General features: G+C 39.9%; 1 protein-coding gene across 3 annotated transcripts in view; it reads right to left on the bottom strand.

Moving 5' to 3' along the window:
* The window catches only part of iqsec1b (IQ motif and Sec7 domain ArfGEF 1b), a 222139-nt gene extending 196606 nt beyond the window's left edge, over positions 1-25533 (bottom strand). For all 3 annotated transcript variants that reach the window (XM_023278167.2, XM_023278168.3, XM_023278171.3), the window contains exon 1: positions 25007-25533. In XM_023278167.2, coding sequence (XP_023133935.2) covers positions 25007-25287 — 281 coding nt within the window. In that variant the 5' untranslated portion in view covers positions 25288-25533. The remainder of the gene's footprint in view (positions 1-25006) is intronic.
* Positions 25534-27991: the final 2458 nt, after the last annotated feature.

Here is a 27991-nt window from a genome sequence, read left to right as displayed (position 1 = left end):
CATTTAGTAATAACACAAAGGTATTTTTTCCCCACATTGACTAAAGGGTTGACCAAGACTTTCCATGTTTAAGTACAGCCCTTGAAAGTAGCCAGTTAAGGTGGATCGTGCATGTGATCCAAATGCCTTCTGGTGCCCTCTCACTGGAAGTATTGCGAGCACAGAGAATTGGTTCATAATCCTCCAGGAAGAGCTGGAGGGTTCTGCTACCACCAACCGAGGTTGAGATAAGCTCAGAAACATTATGCAGTGGATGGCATTTACAGGTAACACCCAAGTTGATGAGATTAAATGAACAAATGTGAGCAAAAGTTTAAATATGTTCTAATCAATGTTTTTTATGCTAACAGTCGACCAAATAATTACCTCTAAAGGTGAAAGAGGACGCTCATAGTGACAAACCCGGAGAGAATTGTCACCTACTGATCTCGACAGTTTCCCTCACCTCTACAGAGAATTTAAGCATTTTCACCAAGAAAGCTTTGGTAAACTGTAGTACACACCAGACAAACAGCAACAGAAAGCTAGCATCTAGCTGGTGACCCTAGAGGACATTTCACTGCCAAAGACCCACATATTTTCTACAGCAGTCAGTGGAAACCAAAACTAAGCTAGAAGTAAAGTTTATGTAACACTTGCCTATGTTGGTCGGCCCGAAACACCTCGAAATGTTTGCTCCATGCCTGCTGAATGTTTAACAGCTAGTTTCACTGTCCCTAAGTGGCAGAATCTGAATCTTTGTCCTGGTCTTTGTTTTGTCAGCTTGATGCTTGGATACAGAGTGAACGTCACTGTCAGTTTTACTAACTAACAAAGAAAAAATACTGGCTAATATTCTGAATGGACGTTTTTCGCCTTCACACTATCCGAACTACATATCTACAATTATAATAAGGAGCATCCAGTGCGCTGTTTCTGTATAATGCATGTAATAAACTATTAGCTGCTGGCTCAAATCTAGTAAGTTAGTCCGTCACAGGAGACGGAGGCAGCTGATCAGCAAGGGAGCTGACCTGACTCACCTTCAAATAATGAACAGAGATTAGGCCTTCATATCATCAACACAGGACGAAGCACAATCTTTTTTGATTGTTTTGCAAGAAATTTATAATGAACAATCAACATGGGGCTGATAATCCTGCAGTCTCACGTCATCACATTTCCAAGTGAAGAAATCGCCCATGGAGATCTTCATCAGTCTGACCAGTTCAATCAAAATAGCACTCATCAATCACAGGCTAATTACAGAATGACTACAACATCTTGTATGAGAAATAACCAGGTTTTGGGAGGTTGGTTTTTAACTGGTTTCCTCTTTTCTCTGCACAGACCCATCACTGACAGCCTCCAGGGACAGGCTTTGATCTCGTGGCTCCTTGGCCTTTTACCTTAAAGAGGCTGTTACTGGTGCAGCTCAAACCTGCAAGCTACAGTTAACCAAGTGAGATGAGTTGAAACAAAAGGGAATTCAGTTGCTGTACATGTAGGTAAGTAGTGTATTTACTATTTGTTAATGCTTTGATATTCATACCAAAGTGGAAAACATTGAAAATTGCTAAATTTAGTCAACACTACAAACTGAGGTTGCTGGTGTTTACCCATATGAAGAGTTCATTTTGAGCAAATGAAAACACAATAACACATCATTGCAGGTGACTGTACATGGTTGAAGCCATAATTCTGAATACTACATACTATTTCTGCAGACGGATCCCACTAAATTCTATACACTGGTCCTTTAAGATCTCTGTTGTACACTCGAAAGACGGCAACAAAACAGGACCCTTGGAGAAAACCTGTTGTGGTGAAATGGCAAGACCTGGTGGACAAGAGACTGAATGAAGCAGACAACATAAGCTTTCTGGAACTAAAACCAGTCACCACATCCACTGGGAAAATGTCAAATGTCATCGACTAGGAGTCAGTGGACAGCTAGAGAAAGATCAATGAGGACAGCGGCAGCTATGAACACACACTGGTTACCATCTACTCCATAAACAGCCACTTATTGCACTGTGACATGTACAAATGAGTTGGATCTTTCCCACATGTATCCGCATAGAGCCCAAGCTTGCTGCTGAAGTCACTGAAGGACGACGAGCTCCTCCTTGGGGTATACATTATTTCCCTGTAAGTATGGATCATTAGAAGGTAAAGTGTGCCTATTATAGGTACAGGTATTAACTGCAGCTTTTCATCACCGGGATTTAATTGGAAGCGAGGCAGTCGAACGACAAAGTGGAGATGAGTCACAGCGATCTGGCAGCCGTTAAAAAAAATAATAATTCCAATAGGGTTCATCTGTCACGGAAAACTGTGAGGAGCTTGTCGCCAATACATGGCATTCATTATCCTGAAATCACATTCAAGACCTCTTCACCTACAAAGAAGCTGGAAAAGATATCGGCGCTCATGACGCGTGGGGAGCTAAGGGTGCAGCTGGCAAAGACAGGACCACGGAAGTGAGCAAAAAGGTGTAGTTTTAGCTGCAGATGTGTGCTATAATAAAGTCTTTGTCATTGACCGCCTTAGAGGACGCCGATTATAACTCTTTAGAGGATAAAAACAAGCATTCTGCCGACAGTTGCTATTTAGCATCTGAGTGAAGAATTTTTGGAAAAGGCTATAAATGCCTTCTCTCATGGCGCAACTTTGTTAAAAAAAAATAGATCCTGCTTGATCTATTTCAGTTAATTTTTAGATGTAGCGGTTGTTAAGAGGCAGCTTGGACATTCTTAAAGAGAAAACGACAACCCGGGGATCTTTGATCAATAAGAGAGTCCTTGGACTTGCAGAGTGTTTAAAATGTCCGGCCAGCTGCCTGCATGTTTTAGCGGTATGGATGGCTATTACCTTCATGCAGGGCAACGCTAGGTCACATTTCTTCCTAATTAGTTTGCAGAGAAGCTATTCTTATTAGCCTAACTACCACATGCTGCATCATGAGGCATAACAATGACTCATAATGGACATGTTGCCTCACATCCAGGAGGACAAACACAACGCCTGAATGGCACACACATATTTGGAGTACACGGTCATACAAAGACATGTAAATTGAATTAAGAAGAACTGGAACATGGAAATGCATTGTTTACCTTGATCATGTGGGTTTAACATTTGTGGTATGGCCTAATGCGACTGAGCAACTGCAGACCATAGCCTATTCCGTTTACATGTCTGATTAGCTGTTTTAAAAGTGAAAGCTATCACAAAGGATCTTGTCTTACCACCAGGTTATTCTCCTAAACAACAGTAAAAGATCCTCACTAAGAGTTTTCTCATAATACCTTCTCATAAAGTTCCCTTTAGCTATTTGTAAAGGACAGCAAGAACTCATATGCTGAAGAGATGAGGGGTTATCATCAGTGCTATGGAAGACATGATTAGTGGACAAGTGACTGCTCTGGGTCACTGAAGTGACGTGAATATGGATGGACACATTTTAGATTAGATCAAACTGACATTTTCCATTTTAAGTTGAATAGCCCCAGTTGTACCTGGAAATTCAATGACAGCTCATTGATGATGCTCTGTACTTAATATACCACTGATCATTCCCTATATATGGGCTAGTAGGGACCTCAACAACCTTCTAGCAGGCACAGTCGGCCATTATCACTAAAGTTAATGGCAATGTAGTCACATTTCACTTACAAAGAGAAACAAAAGACTACATTTGGAGGGGACGGAGGAGTCATAACTCAGTGAACTATATACCTGTATTCACTCTGGAGACTTTAGTTCAAGTATTGTCTCTGACTGTTCTTGTAGTTTTAGCTTTGCTTGGATTTTTGCTTTCATTTACTGTTTTTTAGTCTCTTTTGGTTAAGTTTACTTTAAAAAAGAATAATGGTTGCTACATTTAACGTGTTACAAAACTCCATTTTGTACGTTTTCAAGTTGACGACTACACTGGAGAGTTTGCCTTCACTTATTCAGTCGACTGAAAGAGTTGCTGACATTATCAGGGTCACTTTCTTGTCAATGATCAGAATGGGTAATACCATCCCTACTAAGCCTACTTGAAGGTGGAAGAGATCTGTACTGACCCTAATGTAGCGGACTAATATGCCCTGATAATGGACCATTTAATGGGCTGCTAATATCTGAATTGGATGAATGTACTGTCAGATTAACCGACTTCCTAGTAGTGCATTTTAATTAGAGCCATTTTCTCACTAAACTGAGGTATGCCAAGTTTACCAGTGCTTTTTAACTGCATTTTTCTGGTGGCTAAGTGGCGTAGAGTTGTCTAAGAACAAGTGAAGTGGGACTACCTTTAAAAATCCATTTTAGGAAAGTATCTTGATCTTCTTAGTTAAATGTAGATGCTACTGTTGTGATCGCCACATACTGTAATCTGATACAACAAGAGTGCCACATGAGAACACAAACTTTTTCCACTTCATTTACCACCTTGTCTGAACGCGGAGAAACAAAAATTGTAAAATATGTTCACAGTGAGACATCCATAGTTGTTTTTGAAAATTTGCTGCTGGTGAAGTAATTTATGACACTATAAAGTAGCTACTTTTCTTTCACATATGGAGAAATTTGAATATTTATATCCAATCAAATCAATCAAATCTAAGAAAGGCATCACAACAATTCTTCACATTAATCAAAAGACGACAAAATGACTTCAGTACTTCAGCATTTGGTTATGTATAGTTGCATATCTGATACCCAATCCCGATAAAGCCAAGAAATAATAGACAAGATCCAAAATGCAGTAGATCCAAACAGACTTATTAATTCTGTGAATAGTTTACTGTTCACCATCTACATCACAAACACATCAGATATATTGACATACAGGCTCAAAACCCGCTGTAATACAACAGGACGCCAGCAAATCCGACTACATAAAACAGAACTCAGACCTGGCCTGAGCTGAATATTGCCTCGACATTGTTTTGCCTCTGCAGACCCATCGAGTAGTGCTGCAACATTCCAATACATTTCATACAATGAGACCTAAAGCCACGCATCAGGATTGATATTGGTTTACTGTAGCAAGAAGCTCAATTACTGCTAAATCAAAAGCACAGAATGACCACAATACATCTGTGTGGAGGCTGATAAGGTTGCTTATCAATACCAGCGAATCAACAATTAACCCCAGTCACCACAAATCACCAAGATTTTCAGTTTGATCAATGATGGCCAGGCAGCACAGACTCTGAGACATTTCAGCTAAAAATAAATTGACAAATGAGGCATACTGTATTTTGGGTTATTACAAACATTTCCTGTATTACAATTCCTCTCCTCTCAATCCCGGAGTACTACTTGTTCCTTTAAAGGTTGTAGTCACTCCTAGTAATCCTACAGAGGTCATTCAGTGCCCATGCAAACAGGCCTTTTAGCTGCATCAAATGACCTCTTTGGAGCAGAAAATGGAACATACTAGTAGGAGGGCAGTTCGTGCAAACACCTTGCCGAGGCTCGTGAGAGTGGAACACGGTGGAATTGGGATCTCAGCCCTCTTTAGCCTGTGGACATGTCTGCATCTCCTTTGCCGGACCAGCAATCAGAGACCCAGAAGGCTGGCTGTCTGCTGACCCACTACGAGCCTGGCAGGCAAGGGATGGGTGGGCAGTTTGTAGAGTCGTTCTGCAACATCACTGTGCTGTGACCAACTCCGCCCCAGGATATCTCAGACACATTTACAACAAGGTTACCCTCAAAACTGCCTTGTGGCGAAGATACAACTGATAGCAAGCTTCTGTGAGGACACATATGGCTGTAATCTATCCATTTATCCCAGGTCAAAGTGAATGTGGGAGCATTTATCACAAATATACACTACAGTCTGTATACAAGGTGAAGAAAACTAGGAGATCCACTGTGGACTCTCTCAGTTCCTATATATGATTACAGTATAAAACAGGTATTTGGGCGCCTCTTTTATTGAATCAGCTGTAGCTGTTTTAGTCTTTAAAGCTGGACAGACCGTATATAAATGTTTTAAATATTGTGCAAAGTGTTAACTCACACTTCATGCTTTAATTCCTGCAGTCAGAACCTGCAGCTCCTCTGTACGGATCAATCGATTGGCCGCCATGTGGAGCTCAACCCGAACGTAAACAACAAGCCGAAGCACTTTTCAGCCCACTGGCATTCAAACATGATGGCTGCGTCCTCAGTGTTGACAGAAAGAGGAAAAGGCAGCGTTATTTTTATTTGATTCATTTCATAGTCTTCTGATGGAGCATTACTGACATTTGTGGTATTCATTTTCATTTTCTTGCTCTTATTGACAGTGTCCCAGAATTTGAGTGCTTTAACTGTTAGTCAGATTTATGTGAAAGTTTTTTTTTTAATAAATTACAAAATTATGTTAATATATGCCATCCTTTTGTTTCTCTGCTGTATTGAGAATGTACTAAGGTGCATTGAAAACTGTGAATTTTGTGTCGTACATCATCTTTATGTCAGGCTTTGACTTTAAGTATGAGTTGTACAAGACATTTATAAGGATTTATTAGTAGTCCATGGATTTCAGTGCGCAAAAATCTACACTGCAAATGAGATACACTTTATATGTTGTATCTGTGTTTTTTTTTTCTCTGTGGTTTTCTGGCACTGCAGGCAAAATGAGCATGTGTTATATGGAATCCTCCAAATTACAATGCACTGTAATTGTATTACGTCAAAGTTTTTATTTCATTAAAATACAGATCATGCTCCATTTTGACCTTTGGTTACTAAATAATCTCTCTTTTATTTGAAATTCACATGACAGAATGTTGTGTTGTACCACAAGAGAACAAACGGTACATTACAACAACAACATTTTTAGAAAGAAATCTGCCAATCGACTTGAACTTAAATGGCAGATCTGGATTTCCAACAATCATTCAATGACATTTACTACTTTCTGTATTTCAGCTATGACTTTTGTAGTTTTTTTTTTTAACCTTGGAATGACAGATGCCAATTTATCATTTGGTGTACAAAATGTAATGTAAGAGAAAAAAAATAAAGTCTTGTACACAAACTGAATAGATTTAATTTACAACTTAAAACTTACATAAAATAGAAAAAACAGCAGCATTTCTCACATTTGAGAAGCTGGATCCAAAAATGTTTGTGCTTTTTGTTCACATAAGACATTAACAACCCATGTATTGTTAACTGGCTATATGATTAAAATTACTATGTGTGTCAGTCATACAACTGGAAATTATATTCACAAAATTGCTCTGAGTAGCTTAAAGTACTCTGTACCTGGTAAACTGACAACACAGGTATGCCATACAGAACATTCCAGACACCACTGTATTTTTATGTTACTTTTGGTATTTCATAACCCAATGTTTGACCACTTGTTGGAAAATCTCCATGCTTCCACTGTTCACATTTCCAAACCACAATGGATGAAAAACACAAGTAGATTTAACAGCAGTGCACCAGAGGTCACTGGCTAATTATGTTACCACAGGAAAAAAAATGCAGCTGTAAAGTAGGGGCTCTGCAACCAAGCTCAGCTTTTGATTTAGCAGTCAATTTGGGCTCTAACCCTCACCTGTGGTCACGACCTTTGAGTAGCTACCGAGAGAAAGAAAGAAATTTATATAACGAGAAGTAAAGATGAGGCAACTGGCCAGGCTCGCTGTGCAAGATCATAAGGTGAGGAGTGCAGCACTCTGGGAGGACATCAGTGTCAAACTATTGTTTCATCACATTAGTAGTGTGGGAAACAGTAGCCTCACAGCTAGGAAACCAAGTAGCACATGAGGAAAAGATGCTTGAAATATCAGAAATTATTTAAAAACGGATGGATAGCTTGACGGAGGCAGGGGGACAGTGCGAGATGACGGTATTCTAAATCATTATGTTAGTGGGACAAGTAGCGGTGCTGGTGGTGGGACTGGAATGATTATACTGTTGGATGTCATCAGCAACTTTCATCCAGGCTATGATATAACTCAGCTACCAGTGGAAGGACTAGGAAACAAATTAGTGCCAACATGATGTTTCCTTCAACATTGTTTTAATAATCTTGGTTATTCTGTGGCTTTTTATTTAGCGCCACCATTAGTGTTTTGACTGAGACTGAAATGACTCCAGAACGGTTGGTTGTTTGTCAATAAAAACGGGTTCAGAAAAGGTAAGATAAGTATTTATTGAGCCACAAAATATTTCAGAAATTTTTGGCTTAATTTAGACTTTGTTCAGTCACCATATGCAAACTGCTAAAACCCATGACTGGTTGACTTACACTAATCATGGCCCATCCCAGGTCAATGGAAGCGATGCTGCTTTATGGACTAATTTTGTCTTTACTGTTACTACCTGTAGCTTTTGTAATATTGGGTGCATAATATTGGGTGTTTGGTCAGATGAGACCCAGATGCGTTCATTTGGCTCAGATGGGGTCCAGCATGTTTGTTGTGAACCTGGCCAGGACTACCACAGTGGATATATATTCCAACAATGAAGCATGCAGGTGGCAGTGTGATGATATTGGAGATGACATTTACAGATGGCACCACAAATACCCGTGGATATACCAAAATCCTAGCCGACAAGAAATGGACATCCATAAAACTGTGTTCCAAAAAGGTTAGATAACACTTTAATGAGAACCAAAATATTTTAGAAGTTTTTGGCCTCATACGTTTCCTCCAATCACCATGTGCAATTGCAAGTAAAACTTGACTTGCTGACTTGTGAACAAACAAGACGCTTCCCTGGTCAATGGAAGCTCTTCTCTTTATAGTTACTACCTGGAGCTTTTGTCAGGCTTAGCAGGAAGAGGTGGAGCTACATGACCTTTCAGTGTGTGGGGTTGGTGTTCATTTTTCAGAATGGTCATGCTGTACAGATTGTATTTGCTAAGGTCTGATCACAATGCAGGCCTGACCACTTCCAAATGTGGTCTAGCTCATTGTCTGTTTCTGACCCCAGTGTCTTCTGCATCCGTTTGCATGTGTTTTCCTTCTTTAGATGCCAAAGCTTTAAGCATCCATCATCCACAGACAGACTACGTGTGAATAGGGTCTCGACAGCAGACTGTATATAAAAGATAGACATATAGGACTGAAAAGTAAAGCCAATGCAGATGTGCCATCACCCTGCCCTTTTCTTAATGCTTAATCATGCTTGAATCGTTTTAAAATACTAGTACCATCTGACAGCTAAATTTCATCACAGACACCAAAATATTATGTTACAATATAATATTTGACTATAAGCAGGTTTTTCCACACAAAAATGTCTGGTCACTGACTAAAATGAGCCATAATGTCCTAACAACCATAGAAAACGTAACTGCAGCATCCATCAGCACACCCATCTCATTAAGTTGGTGCCACCAGTGCTCTGCCTTCTGCCACACCTCTCCTGAAAGCTACCACTCGCTGCTGCCACCAGCGCTGCGGTTGTTTATATAGCATTCAGAAAGTCCCACCGACACCAGAGCCCACCTGTAGCTTTTCATTCTGTCTCCCTGGAGGGGAAGTTATTATTGTCACTTCCCTCTCATCTCTGCTGTAGGGCCTTCCTTGTGGGGAGAGACAAGGTCAGAGTCTGAACATCTAATATCAATGCCCCACTTACGCCGAGCTGTACTTACAGTAGCCAACATCACCATAATAATACACTCCATATGAGCAAGTTAATTCAATTCAAATATTGGATAAGGGCCACATTAAAGCTATGGGCTGGCAGAAATTACAAAGGACACCTGAAATACTCAGTGGGTATTTCTATACTTACAAAAGTGCATAAAAAATTTGATAACATATCTGTTTAATGTGAATGTATGGCTTAAACAAAACAAAAGATGAAAATGCTAGCATAAGAATTGAAATCAGCAGAGGTTGGTCAGTACAGCACTGAAGATCAACATTGATTTAGAATTAATAATTCATGTTTGAAGCCCACAGACTTAAAGGTGTCATTTCAACCAACCTTTAACAGATACTCAGACTCTAATGCCTGAGAAAACCCACAGGATCCAACTATAAGCTGAGTGGAAAATCTTTGCCTCTAGAACAGCTTTAGTTTTCAGTCTGCTGGGTGATGTGAAATGAAATGGAACTCACCTCTCTGTGCTGTCAATACATCCATACTGGCTTTGTAGCCTCAAGGAGGGCTTTGGGTCTGAGCACAAACTGTAAATATCATAAATACTTGGAACATTTCAGGTACAGACAACATTTGCAAAGCATTTACTTTTACATATGCAGGCAATGAGTTACTTAAAAACCAATGTGTGTCAAGGCCACAGAGACAACATTTCATTTTCAAAAGAGAAAGGCAGAAGCATAGTTTTTTTCATTTTCTCTTTAAAGTCAAAGTTTCACAAGATAACAGCTCTCTAGGGTTGTTGGGACTGAAGTTATGCTTGATCACGACCGTATGCCAACAAATTTCCATCTTCAGTACAAATGCATGAGTGGGATATAGTTTTGTGATAATCAGAAGGAGGTAAATCGAGAGCTACCACACAGTTTATACAGCCTAGTGTTTAATATTGCATGACATGCCATTTGCAGGACTCGGAGACCTTTGTGTTTGGTGTCTTTCTTCAAGGACGTAACTCAGAGCAGCATTTGACAAAAAACAAAGGATTTTCACTCTACCATTAAGCCAAACCTCCAAACTGCACTTGCTGAAAATGTCAAGATGACATCTCACAGAGGAATTTAACAAAGTAGTTCTGTGAGTGGACCTGCAGCTATCCTTCACAGAGCTCATTTGCACTAACACCTAACCTTTGGATATTCTGCCGTAAAGGACTGATAACAAATATTTGATTGGCAACTGAAAAATGCACATTTTGTGTTATGATACATGTAAAACTATGCAGATGAGGTTTCTCAACTAGAAACTTGATTGTGTGACAGGGAAATAAAGTTTCATGGCAATCTTGATTCTCCTCTAGCAAAGATTAATATCAGACTGTCTAAATTTGGTGGAGGAAGGTCTTTCTAACCAACTGTTATGTCCATTAGAAGGATCCTATTAATACCTGCTAATCTGCTGGAAATCTGTTAATCTGCAAGAAATATCTGTATCATTGAATGGCATCACATTCATGCCTTATTAGCACACTTGCTATCTTAGAGGATTCTCTGACTTCTCTTTAAACTTCTCTCAAGCAATAGTCTTTTCTCCCCAACATGCCACTATGCCAATTGCTAAATTCAAGCCTTCTCTTATCTGTAGTAATAGTCTGTCCATCATGCCATTATTAATGCAACTGTGTAAGAAATTAGAAGGGTGTGATTTGTGCAGCAGATCCTACTGCTTATGTAAAAGCTGTCAAGATATCGATGAAAATTGTAATCCTGCCTTAGGTAACCATGCAGTTCTGCAATCATTGGAGCTACAAGGCAAAGAGGCTGCACCGACTCCACTTAAGGTTCTAATGGAATCGCAAAACGACCAGAGAGAATCTGTAAACAAACAGTGATCTATAATGAACGGCACACAGACAGCGTTTGATTCAAGATTGGATTTCGAGAGAGAGTAAATCAATCTTTGCATCATCACGGCCACGCAATATTTATAAGCACCACCAAGCCAAAGCATAGCAGGCTCATTCTGCCTCAAAAAACAATTAGTCATCAAGTTACTACGACAGTACTCACAAATCTCCTATTAATGCTCTTTTTTAAAACCTCGTTCACTCCTCTTCCATGTCCAAGTGCCATGTAGCCACCAAACAGATCTGTTCGTTGCTGGAGGGACATTGGAACTACCTGACTAGCAACAGGTTGAGTGAGGGCCACCACTGGAAGCTTGGGGTTGTGTTGTTTCATTGATATGATCACAATGCTTCTTGTCCATGCACATTTAAAACAGAAATCCACTGGTGAGTGTTGGCCAAGATCGAAGAAAATAAACAAACAACACTCAGTGAATCCCCATCCATAATCAGCTGATGCATAAAAAACCTGGACGACGACGATTAAACCCAGCAATTAGAAAGGTTTACAAATATTACCTACACTATAAATCATGCCAAGCTTGTATGGGACCCAAAATGAAACCTAAACGACAGCGAGGAGGACATTTGAACATGCACAGCCTTTTTCCAAAAATCAATTAAATTAAACATCTGCTTGTCAGTTCTAATTTTATGTTTGCCTAAAATGTGGCTGCTTACCAACTCTCCATGTGCAGCTGTCATCATATCAGTATATAAAGCATTTATAAAGGGCAGGGCTGAAAGAAGAAGAGGAGGGGTACTGTTATGCATTAAACAGCATCTACACTCTAATCACCTCCAGCAATCCTACAGGTGTAAACATATCCTTGTACAATATCACTTAAATGCCAAAATTCCATCACTTCTCAATGCATTATGCCGACATTCCTTCTATAAATAATCACAAACAAAGATTTTACAACGACTCTTAAAAATACAGACTCCAAAGCAGAAAGTCAGTGCAGCAGAAGAGGAAACACCTGTAAACAGTGACATACAAGTTAGAAACCCTGTGGTCACACAAACATGGTGCTTAAACATGGTTATAAAATGACCTGTGAACATCAAAAATATCAGTCTTGGACCCATTGGCTGTATTCAAACAACAACTGACAGAAGAACTGCAAAATCTGATTGTGACACTTCTCAGAGATGAAAAATGATAAAGAGAATCAGTGGAAAGATTGTGTCAGCAATGATTAGGAGGTATAGAACACAGTTCGCTAATCGGAGCCACTTTAGCACAAAACAGCAAGAGGCTTTGCTAAAAGTCCACAAAAGAAGCCTGACTAATATTAGGAGCACATTGTTTGGTCAGATGAGACCAAGATACATTTATTCAACTTAGATGGGATCCAGCTTGTTTGTTGTGAACCTGGAAAGGACTCCCACAGTGAATGCATAGTCCCAGCAGTGAAGCACAGTGGTACAGCTGCATGAGAACAAAACATGGTGGGGAGATGATACCATGAATCCCTGTAGATATAGTCCAGAAAAAAAAAAGAATGATTCAAAGCACACAGGAGTCTTTGAAGAAGAAAAAAATTGGCCAAGTATGTCACTGGACTTGAATCTAATAGAACATCTACTGGGAATTTTACAAAGAAGGGCAGAGTGACTGTCCAAAAATGTCCTCAGAATTGCAGAGTAAAAATCTCCCAAAAAAATGGTACCTTCCATGTATTTTTGAATACAGTAAATGTTAACTGTTAGTTCTGTAATTTTACAAGAGCAAATACCCCTCTGTTCAACTCAGAAAGTACAACCATTACTGTAAGGTAAGAAATGTTGACATTTAGGCGATATTCCTCACTCACTTCTATTGTGTTCCCTATGTGCATTTCATAGTCTCGGGAAAGAATCACCTCCATCTGTTGTCATGTTAATGACTAAACATATAGTTCAAAGGCGACTGAATCTCAGTTGACACATTCAGCATCCATTAATCATAACATTTTGGACTTTAGCATAACCTCCGTGTACATTGGCACACACCTTCCTCTCTAATAACTGACAAGGCTGGGGGGTGAAAATTACAACTGCAGGTCATTCCACAGTCAGCCTTTAGGTCCACTGTGATATAATGGATGAGCAGCGGTCAAGCCAGTCTAAATGGCTTCAGCACAATGATAGATGGCCTCCATTTACACACCTGATAAAATCCTAGAGAAAAGTGTTATCATCTGCTCTCAAATGGCCAGCGCCAGGGGGAGCACAGTTTGCTGTCACCTGTCTGCATGAATACCAATACCGCTTCATACAATGTAGGCTACAGGGAAAAGAAAAAAAAAAAAGGTAAATGAGTAGTGCAATTAATCTTAAAGACCAAAAAGACGTTTCTAAGTGCAACAGTTCGAACATAAATTAACCTCAAGATGGCATTTCAGCTGCATTCAGTGTCATATATAATAATTTTTCAGTTTGTTTATCTGTAATACGGCAGAGAGACACTGAATACTGTAACTAAAACACTTTCTATCTTCCACATTAGGCATCAAAGACAACTTTTACATTTTTTTTATACTATTTTTCCTAATGTTTGGTAATATGAAATGGATTTACCTGCAAAAACTTACTGTAAACTCGCTTGTTTCAGCCTCATGAATGTCCCCCATGCATGAGTAGGCTCGCAAAGTTTGAACATTAGCTTATAATGTGGCATGCTCCATTTGACGATATAAGCGTGACTCAACTTTCTGACAGACAAGATAGATTCATCAGTAATGACAGTAATCATTAATGACAGCCCTACTTTGTGCAATTACACTTTTAAAAGGACAGCACCCACTGAAAAAGAATCTCCATTTGCAGAAGGCTGGAGAGATGTGGTTTGTCTGCTTTGCATCCATGTTTAGTTTGATTTCAATCTAGCGTGAGTCAAGGCTGTCAAACACATCATGTAAAATGCTATTCATATATTACAATGAGCTCACAACAGTTTATGACAGTTTTTTGACAACAGCCATGTAGGAAATCAGCCGACCTGAGTGTCAAGTAACAGTTTTTGCTGCCGTCAAAGACACAAACACACCAATAAAGAAGAAGTTAACTGAAAGCTAAGTCATAGAGTGCAGGTTTCTAAGCCTTCACAATCAAATCATTATTCTCGATTGTTTGGTCTTAAAGATGCACACAATGGTAAAAATGGTAAACAAAAGTGTCTCTTTGCAGTGAACAGTCTGGGTACCTTGTGCCTCTTGGAAAGATATCAAGAAAAAAAAATCTAATTTTTACTGTTCTGCCCTGGTAAACAATGGCTGTGTAGGAGCACAGAGCTGTGCTCCCTCACTGCCACAAGATTATTGATAGGCACAACTCAACACAGAGCGTTCAGAGAGATCCACTTTAATACTTCAAGGAAATTGTCTCAACTTGTTTAAATTTTAATGTAAATTCTGAAAGAGTCTGACAGGGAGAGTTCAAACTATTACCAAAAAAAGTTTACCGGAAAGTGATGCAATTTCTGTACAAACCTAGGACTGTCCTGCATATATGATCAGATATATCTTTTATTTATTGTGTTGTACGGTGCTGACTAATGGCAAACCAGGATAAAACATAAATGGAAACAGCTAGCGGCAGGTTTGAGGATACATTAGCAGGGGTGAGTTGAAAGAAGCGTAGTTACTGTTAAATTATGCTCAACAGTGCTACTATATACACTGACCAATACACATAATTTGGTTTCATTTTGGATGATTATCTGATGGTTCAGGATGAAGGACTGACTTCATTGCCATTACAACAATGTCACAAAGGGTAAAGGCATCAAAATCAATACAGAAGAACTAGAGATATCTTGCATTACTCCATATATTGTTGTTCCTTGTCAAAACCTAAATGCCTACATTCCCCACAGTGCAACAGCACAACTCTAAGGTTGGTCAGACATGAGTGGGTTGTGCTCCTAGCGGCTAATGTAGCCTTGAGAAAGCCGCAAACCTCAGGCAGAAACATTCCTGAAATATAAAGAAAGATTAACGTTCAGTTGGGACTTAAATTATAAGCATCCAAAAGAAAAAAAAAGCAGAGTAAAGTAACAGCCAGCAAGTTCAACCGTTAAAGTTCCATAGTTTCACAGGGTGTACATTTTTCATTTTTACTTTTTCTTCAGTTGAGTATTGTATTTTTAAATATTCTATTTCTTTCAAATATGCAACAGATTTCTAAAAGCAGTTTGCTTTAGGATTGAATGTAAGGTCAGATAACTACATCCTGTATTTATGTTTCCATTCCAGATGGTAACTTTTTTCTTTAAAGCATTTCCATCTCAAAAACAACCGAATTCCACCAGGAACAGCTACAGAACTGGAAGGCCAAACAAAACAATACGGCTCTATGAATAAAGATCAAAAAACTCGAGCAAAAAATATTTTTATTTCCACCCAACAATGAGTAAGTGACACTGATCTGACTGAAACATGTCTAACATTTCTGAACTCCACGTCTACTAGGATTGCACAATATTGGTACTAAAAAGTGACATTGTGAGAATTTCTTTTATGTGATATATATTGTGAAGAACTCTATTTGGGAAGAGAATGCGCAAATCTGCATCGAATAAAACTTAAGACTCGGTTCCTTTTTAACTGAGTTCAAAGTATCTCGCAGAGGAAAAGGATAAATTAAACTACTCCCAAGTAACCTCACTTATTGAACATGTGCTTAACAATAGACACTATAATTTACTGATGTCCCTTAAACGCCTCACATGCTGACTACAGTAGAAGCTGGCTGGGCACAGAGAAGCCTCTAGTCTCCACTTAGTTACAGCATCTCAGACAGTGAACAAAAATTACTATGAAAACAGCAAAAATTATTTCGCATTTGTGTCACATTTACTCAAAACCAACAGACTGCATCTACATAGACCATTTTCTATGACAATTTTAACATCATAGTTGATCACTTTGCAGTGTACATGTGGAGCCTGCATGTAAACAAAGTCTGTATCTTGTTAATTAAAAAAGCAAAAAAGTTAAAGTATCTAAGAACCCTTAAATCGGAATAAATTATGCTCTGTCAGACTCCTCTTCTAGTTTCGTCTTGGAAAATGAGAAATGTGCAAGTTTTCTTTATTTATGAAGGAGTAAATAAAGATGTGGCATAATGTGTTCGACTTGATTCGCCTCACTTCACATCATACTTCATTCAAATTGTTTAAAATAGGCAAAATTATGCGTCTTGTCGCGTTACAATAATGGAAAACGGTAACCAGTTCATTACTGTAAACTATCGCAGCTTCTCACGTCTGAGAAAGTTTGCAATAGACTGCGACCAATTTATGTGTAAAATGCAAATTGTTCAATGGCATTAACTGTCATGAAGTCTGATTTATTGAGATGTACACTGCCTTCTGGTTAAATTGTAATTATGGAAAATTACACAAACATTTCAATGCAAACTGCTTAATTTGTGAAACCAAATGTTTCCATTGAAGTTGCAAATTTGGCCCAATGGCAGTCATTTGCGTACCACTGATGTAGAGTCCTATGTGAGGCAGAATTTCCTGAAATCCGCACAGTTACATTTACACCACAATTAGCTACCGAATAATGCACTTTTAATGATGCCCCTGAAGAAAAAAAGACTGCATCTGATGCTTTAAGGACTTCGTTTTTGATTAAAATGTCTTTTTTGATGAGTTTTGTGGTTGAATTATAAAAACATGTTCATGTCTGATACCATCAAACTATACACAACACACTTGACAAACCGCTTTGTGCTCCAGTGCACATCACACCTTCTGAACACAAAATTTTTTAAAGTACATTTACGATTCCTAACGCTGACACAGTGTCAAGTAAAAGCTGCCTAATGTGGAGGTACAACAACAGCAGTCTTAGCAATTAAAAGTGACATGAAACAGCTCAGTTGTTGTCATTAACAGAGAAAATATGGTTTTAATTGGAACCTGTATCAGATTGATGTTAAAAGTGACAACAAAGTCATTTTGAGCCAAAATATTGCTTCATGTTAATTTGGAGGTTAATTAACTTTTCAATCTCATCCCACGATTTCACACCAGGGGGCAAATTCAAAGCAACAACATAGGAAAAGATTTGATGTAGGAGGGAAAATAATCTCTCGGCTTTTCCTTTAGAGCAGTTGTTTGTGTTGTAGTTTCTGTTTACCACAAAAAAAGCTGATTTCTTCACTTTACATTTAGCAATCTATCAATTTCTCCTTAGCATTTCCCGTCTGACGCCCATCCAGACTGTGTCATAAATCACCACATTCTGATGAGAAAGTTTTTTTTTTTTTTTTTTTTAATTAATTCTGTTGAAAGTTCAACTGCATAAAATATCAAAAAAAACAGGAGCAACAAGCACCACGTAATACACAGGATGTTACATATTGAGAATAAACAATAACAGAATCCTATAAAGCTGCAGATCTCTTAACACCCTCCATGAATATTTCATTCCAAAAATGCGTTTCTCCTTTTGAAAGTTTATTTATTCTTCTCATCTTCTGCATTCAGATGGCAGCTTGTCAAGACCACCCTCGGGGTTCAAAATCTACACTGTTTGTCTGTGTAAAATGTATTTCTGCTTCGGCTGTAAATGCATCACCAAGAGTGCATTTTTCACAGCTTGCCCACAGCAACTGCGGCATATGTGCTTACTCATAAACCCAAAACTTTGTTATATTCCTGACCAATTTTCATATATCCTCTGGCAGTGTTCACTTTTTGACTCCTGATTCACTGCACTGAGCTACTGACCAGCGAGCTGTTATTTCCTGCAGCGTCGCGCGCACACACACACACACACACACACACACACACACACACACACACACACACACACACACACACACACACACACACGCAGAACCGATGGAGCCTTGAGTCGGGTCTGAAATAAACACTTTCTGAAGAACAGCTCTTGGAATGAGTGAAGGACGTATGGGGGTTTGTTCATTCTCTGTGAGAATGCAGTCAGTGTGAAGGAGGGCTGCCTGAGTTCACCTCATTCAATACATTTTTAAAGCTACAAAAGCAGCGTGCTATTGAACAGCTAATGTAGAACTGCGAAAACATCACTTAATGACATACATGTGTAGGTTATCACAGGTGAAATACCTCACATGGATTAATAAAGGTCAATTTAAAGAACTGCAAAAGGCTGCAAAAACATCACAGAAATATTGATATCCAGTGGGTCAAGAAGTAGAATCTGTCAGATGTAATAATCATTTTCATTATCAAGTCAACTCTGATCATTGAATAAACACCTAATCTAAACACCTAATGTATCTCTGTGTATCAGTTACATTTTTAGAACTTTTTTCCATGAAAATAATCCACTTAAGATGGCTTAGATGTAACCCTGCACTATTGTTTCTACTCAAATGAAGCCCAAACTCCTCCTGACTCTCTTCAGCTCAAGCACACCAGCTCACCTATGACTCTGCTCAAACTGCTATACGCAAAATTATGACAAGTTGTAGTACTGGAACAACTCAGTCATACATGTTTGAACTAGAAACCAATTCTGAATAAGAGTAATAATGCAGAAAGTCCTACAGTGCAAGTTGACAGGATTTGTTCCTTAGTTCATCGTGTACGAAACCCTGGAAGTCTTAATCTGTGGTATTGAGACTAACATCGGATGGTGTTGAGACTAACTGCAGTTTCGAGATGAAAATGCTAAATCATGGTGTTATAGTTGACTGTTTATTTTTCTCAGCACACTACAGACTTGTTAGCAAGGTCTAAACCTTGATTTTCTCCAAAGGGGGGTGTTAAACTTTATATTTTTGCTCCATGATCAATTGTTTAGTCTTTCAAATGTCAAGAGTAATGAAAACATTTCCAGAAAAAATATTTTCAGAACCCAAGATGACAGATTCAAGTCTTGTTTTGTCTGACAGGCCACAGCCCAAACTTGCACAGTTTGCAATGCAACAAAAAAGGAATGTTAACAAGTTCTCAAAGCATTGTTTCATTGGCGACAAGTAAAAATTCTTGTCAGACATGTAAATAATCCAAAAGTGTAGCCAGATTATCTAAAACACATTGTTTGAAAGTAAAACTGAAAGTCAACATGCTCAAAAAGTCCTTAATGAAAAGGAAAACCAACACAAACAAATGCCAAGAACCAAAAGTAAATGATGATTTGATCTCTTGAACACATACAAGCTGAGCATAGAAGTGTGAAGTATGTTATTCCTCTTTGCTATCAAGCTCCTTTGTCCAAAAACTATTAAACCTCGTCTGCTTCCATATGCAATCCAAATGTGTGTGAACCTGCAGCTGAAAGTAGTAACCCAGCAAATGCGATATTTCCATCTGTCTGAGCAATATTTGCAAAAAAAACCCCAACAGTTCCATATTGTTAAAGACAGAACTATACCTCTAACAAATTTTCAAAGGTTTCCGTTCACAACTAGCTCAGGCTGAGAGCAACAGAGCAGGAAGCAGTGGACTAATGGAGGTTTTGTTTTGGATTTGTTGATGAATATGTTAAAGGTTCCATATGGTGAAAATCCACTTTTGGCCTGTTTTGTGCATCTTCAACACATACTAAATGGAGGTGTGAAATAAAAGCTGTGGGAATATGAAGACATTTACTTCAGTACGATTTCTTTTTAGTTTCTATGTAGAAACTGAGGAACCAATAGTCGTCCAGCTTGTATTATCCTGCCCCCTCATTGGTCGCTGCTTCCAGGTGAACCATTCAGAATGAGCAGCTGCTTGTCAGTTACCCAGTTTGTTGACCTTCTAGAGCTGCACTTTTAAGTATCTCAGCCACAAGCAAAACACAGAAAGAAAAAGTTAAAAGTGCTAGAAAGTACGGGTCTCAAACATTGATTCAACCACAAGTGCAGAGAGAGTCTTCTTCCTGAAGGGGGCGTGGACAGCTGCCAATCAGCTGCCTTTAAATGATGAACACAGAGACAGTTCATTTAGATCAAGGCCAAAACCAGCAGTTATACAGTCAGGGTAAAAAGTGGGATCTTTGTGGTATTACGAGCTGAAAAGTAAAAAAATTAGTTCTTACATGTGAGACTTTCATTAATGTGGGTGCAATATAGGCCCTTTAATGTGAAATTGAAGGTAACAAGGTAGACTTGCATTGCACAAAGGCTGTGAAGTGGATTTGTTGGGGTCTGTAACAACCCAACAGCAAAGTCTCCCTAAAAACATTTCATTGCATCAGTAATCCTAAACACCGATGATGTAAAGGTTTGCAAACCAAACTGCCAGAGGAACCTTTTGCACTTCGCAGCTGTAGGTCAAATATCCACCAACACACATCCTATCCGACCTTGACAAGAGCCGAACAAGTTTGTGCCAGTTGTGAAGTTTAACAGCCAAATAAAGCAGCGAGTAAACGCAGAGCAACGGCGCAGTGGATTAGCTCACAGCGCAGAGAGTGGAGAGAACAATATGCTGCCACTCTATCAAAACACAAACAGACTCCAGAGCTGCTAAGACCTCTGAGCAGCCGCCACGTTCTCTCATTTCACTGATTACCTGGAGTAACAGGGTGACCCGTCCTGCTGCGTCGTCATAGGCTAACATTACACTGTGTGTGTGTGTGTGTGTGTGTGTGTGTGTGTGTGTGTGTGTGTGTGTGTGTGTGTGTGTGTGTGTGTGTGTGTGTGTGTGTGTCAGAGGGCCTGGGAGGAACACAGCTCCCTCACCGGCCCTCCAGTCAAGGCCAGGACTGTATGCTGACTGCGGTCAGCACAAAAAGAACAGCTGACGTGGCCCAACTGTTGACAGAACACAGGGGACAGGACTCCCTCTCAGCTGTGTGTGCGCAGGTTGAGTGCTTTTAGCTAAAAAAACAAAAAAACAAAACACGTGCGTACTGTTCAATTTTTAGCCACATTTCAAACACACACCTTTCCGTTTCCTTTCAGGTATAAAAAGCAACACCACGTATTAGACTGAAAATCCCAAGAGACGGACTCCTGTCCTCCACTCTGTACCGGTAACTATTTATAGCTCCGTACAAACGATGAGCGAGCAAATATGATAATGATGTCATAGGTTAAAAAGGCCTCAGACTCGGCACGAATAAACAGAACCAGGTTATTGCTGTAGATGCAGCTTTCACGAGCAAAAATTACATTTTGTGAAGGCAGCATTTTCAGTAGAAGCTGCAGCATAACTGGTGATGTCTGAACTTTTGCTATCATCACCAAACTATCTGTTAGACTGAAGCGCTAATCACTCACCGCTGGAGATGCTGCAGTTTCATATTTGCAGAGGCAAGCAAGGAGACGTGTGGATGGAGGGAGTGAAGGAAACCATGAGAGCACTGCATTGGTATACAGTTAGATGATAATATTAAATTGTGAAACGTCAGAGTTTTCGCTGTATCATATGTCTCATAACATCCTCTGTTCATATCGGACCACTGCAGGAAATGTTGCAAAGCAGGATGGCTTCATGGCAACCCTCAGCTCCCTGTGATTATGATTTATGGCCCAGTGTTATTATTTTTAAAGCCAAACTCCAAATTTTACACACCAACAGTTTCCTCATCATGAGGTGCACATGCTGTCCAATGTTCTCTGGAGCTCAGGAGACACTTTTCAAAGTCTGAATAAATCTACAAGACAATCCAAAACATTTACTTGCCGAGTGCCATGGCAGTTTTTCAGTCTGTGTCAAGCATATTTGACAATAAATTAACTGCAGTAGTCACTACCATTATCTACTTTTCTCTACTTTGTGTCATTCCAAGCTGAATCTCATTTCACTGTAAATTGTTGGGTCTTACAGAATCAGCAGTTCTGAAAAATCCCATTGGGTCCTGGGAAATTGCAAAACTTCATTATTTTCTGCCAATTTATAGAATAACAATGTAACCAAAAAGAAGGTTTCCTGATTACTTAGCAAAGAAAATCCCAAGATAAAACCCTAATTCCTGAATATACTGATTCTTTCCATCATCTGGGACCAGAATCGATCTTACATCTCCAGGAAGTCAAACATTGCAGTTCAGCCTTTATTCATAAAATCTGTGATGGAAGGAATAACACAAATTTACTATATGTTTGGAAATCTTTACAACAACTTGCAATAACTTTTACAGTAATACAAAATCAATATAAAGGGTCTTTTTGTCCATGACTTTCTTGCCCTGAAACTGGTCAGAGCTCAAACTATTGATTTACAACAAACTTTGAATTTTTTATTTTAAATTGTCCTCCTATTACAGATTCAAATGTCAGATTTCATTGAAAGTATTAATGTCGCATTCAATTAACTGTCAGAAATAGTGTGATGGATAAAAGCTTCTTGAAGTCAGAAGTGCAACTGGAAAACCAATTTAATGCACCCCAACATCAGGAGAAGCAGACAGTCTCACATCAGTGACTAACCCTAACCCTTTGCACATCAGTCACAGAAGCCAACATCACTCAGCCCATGCAATTTGCTAATATAACCCTTCCTAAACATGCAGCATTCATAGTATTTATTTGCTACTGCATGTAATATTCTGACTAAAGCGATGCTGCCTGCCAGCATTTTTTGCGGCCAGCCATGTTGATTGTTTACATCTATGTTTCAGAATGTCAAATGATGTCCAGGGTGACTCAAATGCACCTAAAACACAACAGTAGAGGGTCAGGGATCAGGACCAGATACTGATATTCACTGGGATCAGGGCTGCTACAAGCTTGTTGTGGTTAATGTGGCAGAAAATACCAGAAATGTCAATTCAAATTTGGGTCCTATGTGTGGCCTTCAATCATGTCATGTCAACTGACCGCATGTGTTATATTTTCCATTACTGTAGCTGTTGTTGGGGTATGAGTCATGTTAGCACTGTGCAGAAACAAAACACTGTGGTAACAGCACAAGCCTCCTACTGCTGCCGCGAGTGCAGATCCTTTTGTAGTTAAGCTAGCTAGACGACTACTTCCATTGTTTAACTTAGGTCAGAGACAAGTGTTAGACAGTGTGTGAAATAATGAATGTAAAAATTATAATACACTGCTTTACGTGAGTTCCTTTCCCTAGAACTCTAAGCAGCAAGTACAGACTGTGCAAGTATAGAAAGATGGACAAAGCGAAAGTAAACGCGCTTTAAACCTGTATTCTCTCTAATAACCAGTAGGGGGCGACTGCTCCGGCTACAAAAAGAAGTCAGATTGTACAAAAGCCTATGAGAAAATGACCCTTCTTCTCACCTGGTCTTGTTACCTTAGTAAACATTTTCCTAATGAGTTCATGGTCTTAATCACTAGTTTTAATTGTTTTTTTGAAACCAGCATAGTCCTAATTTACGATATTATGGCCCCAATTAGAGTAAAACAGTCGATAAAGCAGTGTATGTGCTTATGTTCTCCAGTCAGACCCACCAGTTGCTCCTTAGGTCCAATTTAAAAGTGCTACAAGGCCAGATTCCAAATAAAATGCTTCAAAACTGTAGTCCATAAATCAGTAGGTGGCAGCATGGTTGCTATGTTTATAGGTAGCAAGCGCAAAGTTAGCCACAGAACCATAGCCGCCACATTTATGGGAAATATGGCAGGAAGAAATAAACCACAATTATTTAATAAAGAAGCTGACACCAGAGAATATTTGATAAGTAGCTTACATTTCTGGATGAGAGTTACTAGACACTGTAATGTAAAATTAGACATATCTGTATGAACAACCCTAAATGGCTCAGTGGCTGAACAATATCCACAAATTAAATTACCAGAATTGTACAATATTCCAGGAAGTCCATATGTTTTGTCAGAAAAGCAAAGTTCTGATGGATCTAAAAGAGTGAAAGCTTTAAAACAATCTGCTTGCTTTTCTCAATAAAACATTCCATGTATTAAAAAATAACCACACTTCTTGCTAAAACTGCCTTCATGTTTGCTTCCATCCACCAAAGCAGCTGCCCTCATACGTTTTGGCAGCTGCGATGGAACATTTCTCAATCATTTGTGATAGTGGCGGTGGGCAGTACCCCAAACCACCGTCCTTTCAAAGTAAAAGCCTTCCACGTTGGTGAGGAAAACAAGGCAGGCAGGCGGCTGCGCACATTTTCTGTGATTATTCCCTTACACTGTCTCCAGAAAACATTAGTGAAATAGATGGAGGAACTCAGCTGAGACAAGAAGATGCGTAAACTAGTTTTACAACAACAGCAGACTCCTGTCATAATAAAAAAAAACAACAACAACAACAAATTCACACCCACTGACTTTTTTTCCACGATGATCTGACACAGTTTGCGCTCTACAGAACCTCATTTTCATGTCACCCAGCCGAGGCTCCACGGCGTGCGGTGCGCCTAGCGGGATCCATTACGCAATACGCGTGTACCGCTCGCATCGCCCGTGTGTGTGTGTGTGTGTGTGTGTGTGTGTGTGAGCCTGAAATAATCCCCGACAATGTCACAAATTACACGGACAATTAAAGAGCGGAGCCGTGACAAAGTGGCGGAGAAACGGGCATTTGGTTTGGTTTGGTGACAGAAAACAAAACAGAGACGCGGTGATGTCTCCAACCAAACAATCTGGTGGCACCAAGCAGAATACAAACTTTGACAGCGCCCTGATCAGCCGAACCCAGCCGGACACACAACTTACTTTTCCTGCATGACATTCTCCTTGATGGCCCCCAGCGTGGAGTGGTTGCCCTGCTGGAGTCTGCAGGTGGTCAGGTGCCGCTGGTGCTGGTCCTTCAGACAGGCGTTTTCCTTGCAAAGATCCGTCACCTGGAGCTCCAGCTCCTCGATCCGGATCCTCTGCTTCTCCAGCAGACCCTGCTGAGTCTCGATGATCTTATTGAGCTCTTTGAGATACTCCGCCGCCTTGCTGGGGTTCTCTGTCGGGTTCTCCATCTCGTAAAAGCCCCGTTGCCCGTCCATGAAGAAAGGCGATATCCACAAACGCAGAAAAGCAGCCCTCCTCTCCTCCTCTCCTCCTCTCTGCTCTCTCTCACCTACACGCTCAGTAGTAGTAAGACTGAGCGCAGTCACATCCAGAGATCCTCCTTCGCTCCGACATGGCTGTTGGGTTGTGTAGTAGTGGCACCTTTGCTGTGAACTTGGCCCGGTTTGGTGCGTCGCCGCCCCCGCGTCCACCAGCTCTGCGCCGCAACAGCCGAACTAACCTCCAGCCAGCCGCTCCGTGCACGGAGAAGCGTTTAACCCCTTCAGGGCCGGCGGTTCAGCGCTTCAGCTGCCTCACACTCACTGTAGCAGAAGGTGCTCTGGAGGGAAAACGCACGCACAGAGTATATGTGTGTGTGTGTGTGTGTGTGTGCGTGCGTGCGTGCGTGCGTGCGTGCGTGTGTGCGTGTGTGTGTGTGTGATGCACGTGTAGCTGCTCAACAGGTAGGAAGAGTTTGTGCTGCGCCAAATCACAGGTGCGCACTCACCTGTACGGAATGTTTGTTCATGCAGGAGCCAGTAGTGCTTCCTTCCGACAGCAAACATCAACCAAAACTGATCCCTGATGAGGTTTAAATATTGGGGGAGCTGGTTTTCTAACATTTTTTGCCACGATGGTTTAATGTTGTGTTAAAGGCAGCTGTAAAGAGACCTTTGAACATGGCTGCTCTGGAATAAGTTGCTTAGAAGCTTGTGGCCAGAAATGAGCTGCTGGGCTTCAACTGACCCTAACAATGAATTTAAAGCTATCTATCAGGGCTTTTTTTTTTTTCTTTTTGGTGCATTTGGGGCAGCAGAACCAGCTTTTAACACAATGGTGACATATTTTCTCTACAAACTGCCAAACGTTTGCCACATTTATTTATTTTTACTATAAATAAATAAATAAAGCTATTCTATTATTTGCACATCTAGCAGACACAGAGCAACATTAGCATACATTTGGAGTCCATTTGAAGTCCATCTTTATTTCCTTGTTTGTGGCCTTTAACTCCTCCCTGAAGAGCTTAGACTTTAACTGTTAAAAGATGACCAGCGACATTCTGAGAAAGTTACGGTTGAAAGGTAATCTCTAAAAATCGAGCAGATTTAGATGAATCTTTTACGTTGCAAACATTGTTTTGATGAGCTGCGTTGACATAATTATGTTAGACCAACCATACATTGTGTGTAAAAACTAAAATTTCTGTGTTAGTTGATTTAAAAGTAAATAAAAGCTGATGTAACTTAAAGAAATTTGCTTGATTATTTAATTCTTCCTCACCTTGACATCTGGATTTCAAGGCCCCTCCTTTACCTACCAAACATGCTTGGACAGTTTCAGACAGTAAAAACTGTTAATTAAAAAATATCTCACATTATAGAGGAAAGGCTGAAATCCTTAATTTCATGTAGTTTCTTGGTTGAACATGATTTCTTTAGAAGTTTTAGTCGCTCAGAAACATTGATGCAAACAGATTTTTAGACTGAATTTTTTTTTGTTGAGCTTAAATATTACTTTTTAGTGCACCAGCTACTTGCAAACTAAACCTGTCTGCTGTTTTGTGCTGTGTAATGGCGTTATCAGAGCTTATTCTCTGAAAGCAGCTGCCTGCTGCTGCACAAAACAAGGCTAATGAGAGACTGTACCAAAATAGTAAAACTGACAGGCAGTAAAAGCAAAACAGTGAGTGAAATGAAGAATCCCCTCAGCTCCATAAAACTGCAGAGTAAGGTGATAATTCTTAGTTATGTTCTCACCGTTAGCAGCTTACTAATAGTAATTTCACCCATTATTAATCTAAATATATGAGGTCGATATATATGTTAGTGCAGCTTTAATATTAGCTGGAATAATGGCGCTTTTGTCTCCTTCCTGAGACTCCGCAGCCTACAGCTAATCATATGCAGTAGTGCATGTTCCAGTATTCCAAATCAAGAGTTAGTTAATGAAAATCATCATGATTCAATTGCTGAACAGTGAATTTGCATGAGTCACATGGCAGCAGCCAACTTTACACAGTGGGTAATCTCTCCTCATATTATGATGGTCACAGTTCTTATTTTATTCTGTCTCCCTTTTAACATTTTAGGCAGGTCTTTCCTCACTTTCCCACCCAGGAACTGTGCTTTAAGTGTGCACAGCTGCCCCACGGTTGAATGCTACATTAGACTTTATTAAAGGTGGGCTGTAACCTGCACATTAAGCTGCCATCAGCATTAGAATATTTCCTTTTAAAAGGAATCTTCCTGAGGGAGTCCAGGTATTAGAGCAGGGGGAGCTCATTAGAAGAAGGCTGGAATCTACAAAAAAGAAAAGATGTTTTCAAACAACTGAACCATCGTCTTTCAGCAGGAAAGTTTAGACATGTCGGTTGCTCACAGGGTTAAAGTGCCCACAACATGTCGCTACCACAAAAAGCAAAGCCGTGACCTTTGGTACATATAAAGCCCCCCGTCTCCTCCCCAAGGCTCCACAGGCTTCAACCCATCATGTGCATATGCAGCAGCTGTCTTTGCATGTTTTTTCCTGGCCGTCTCTCGGTGCTAACACCCCACACACCTGACCTTTGCTTGGTAAATTGCTATTCTGGATGCTGTTGCATACCCTGCACCGCTGAGTGAGCCCCTGCCCCATCCACGTATTACCATTTAAGAACATGGAAGAGGAGGGAGGCCTGTGGTCAGCCTTCCTCTGCTG

The sequence above is a fragment of the Amphiprion ocellaris genome, chromosome 5, assembly GCF_022539595.1.
Source record: "Amphiprion ocellaris isolate individual 3 ecotype Okinawa chromosome 5, ASM2253959v1, whole genome shotgun sequence".
Taxonomy (NCBI): Eukaryota; Metazoa; Chordata; class Actinopteri; family Pomacentridae; genus Amphiprion; species Amphiprion ocellaris.
Note: the sequence above shows the minus strand (reverse complement) of the source record. Positions and strands in the feature narration are given on the sequence as shown.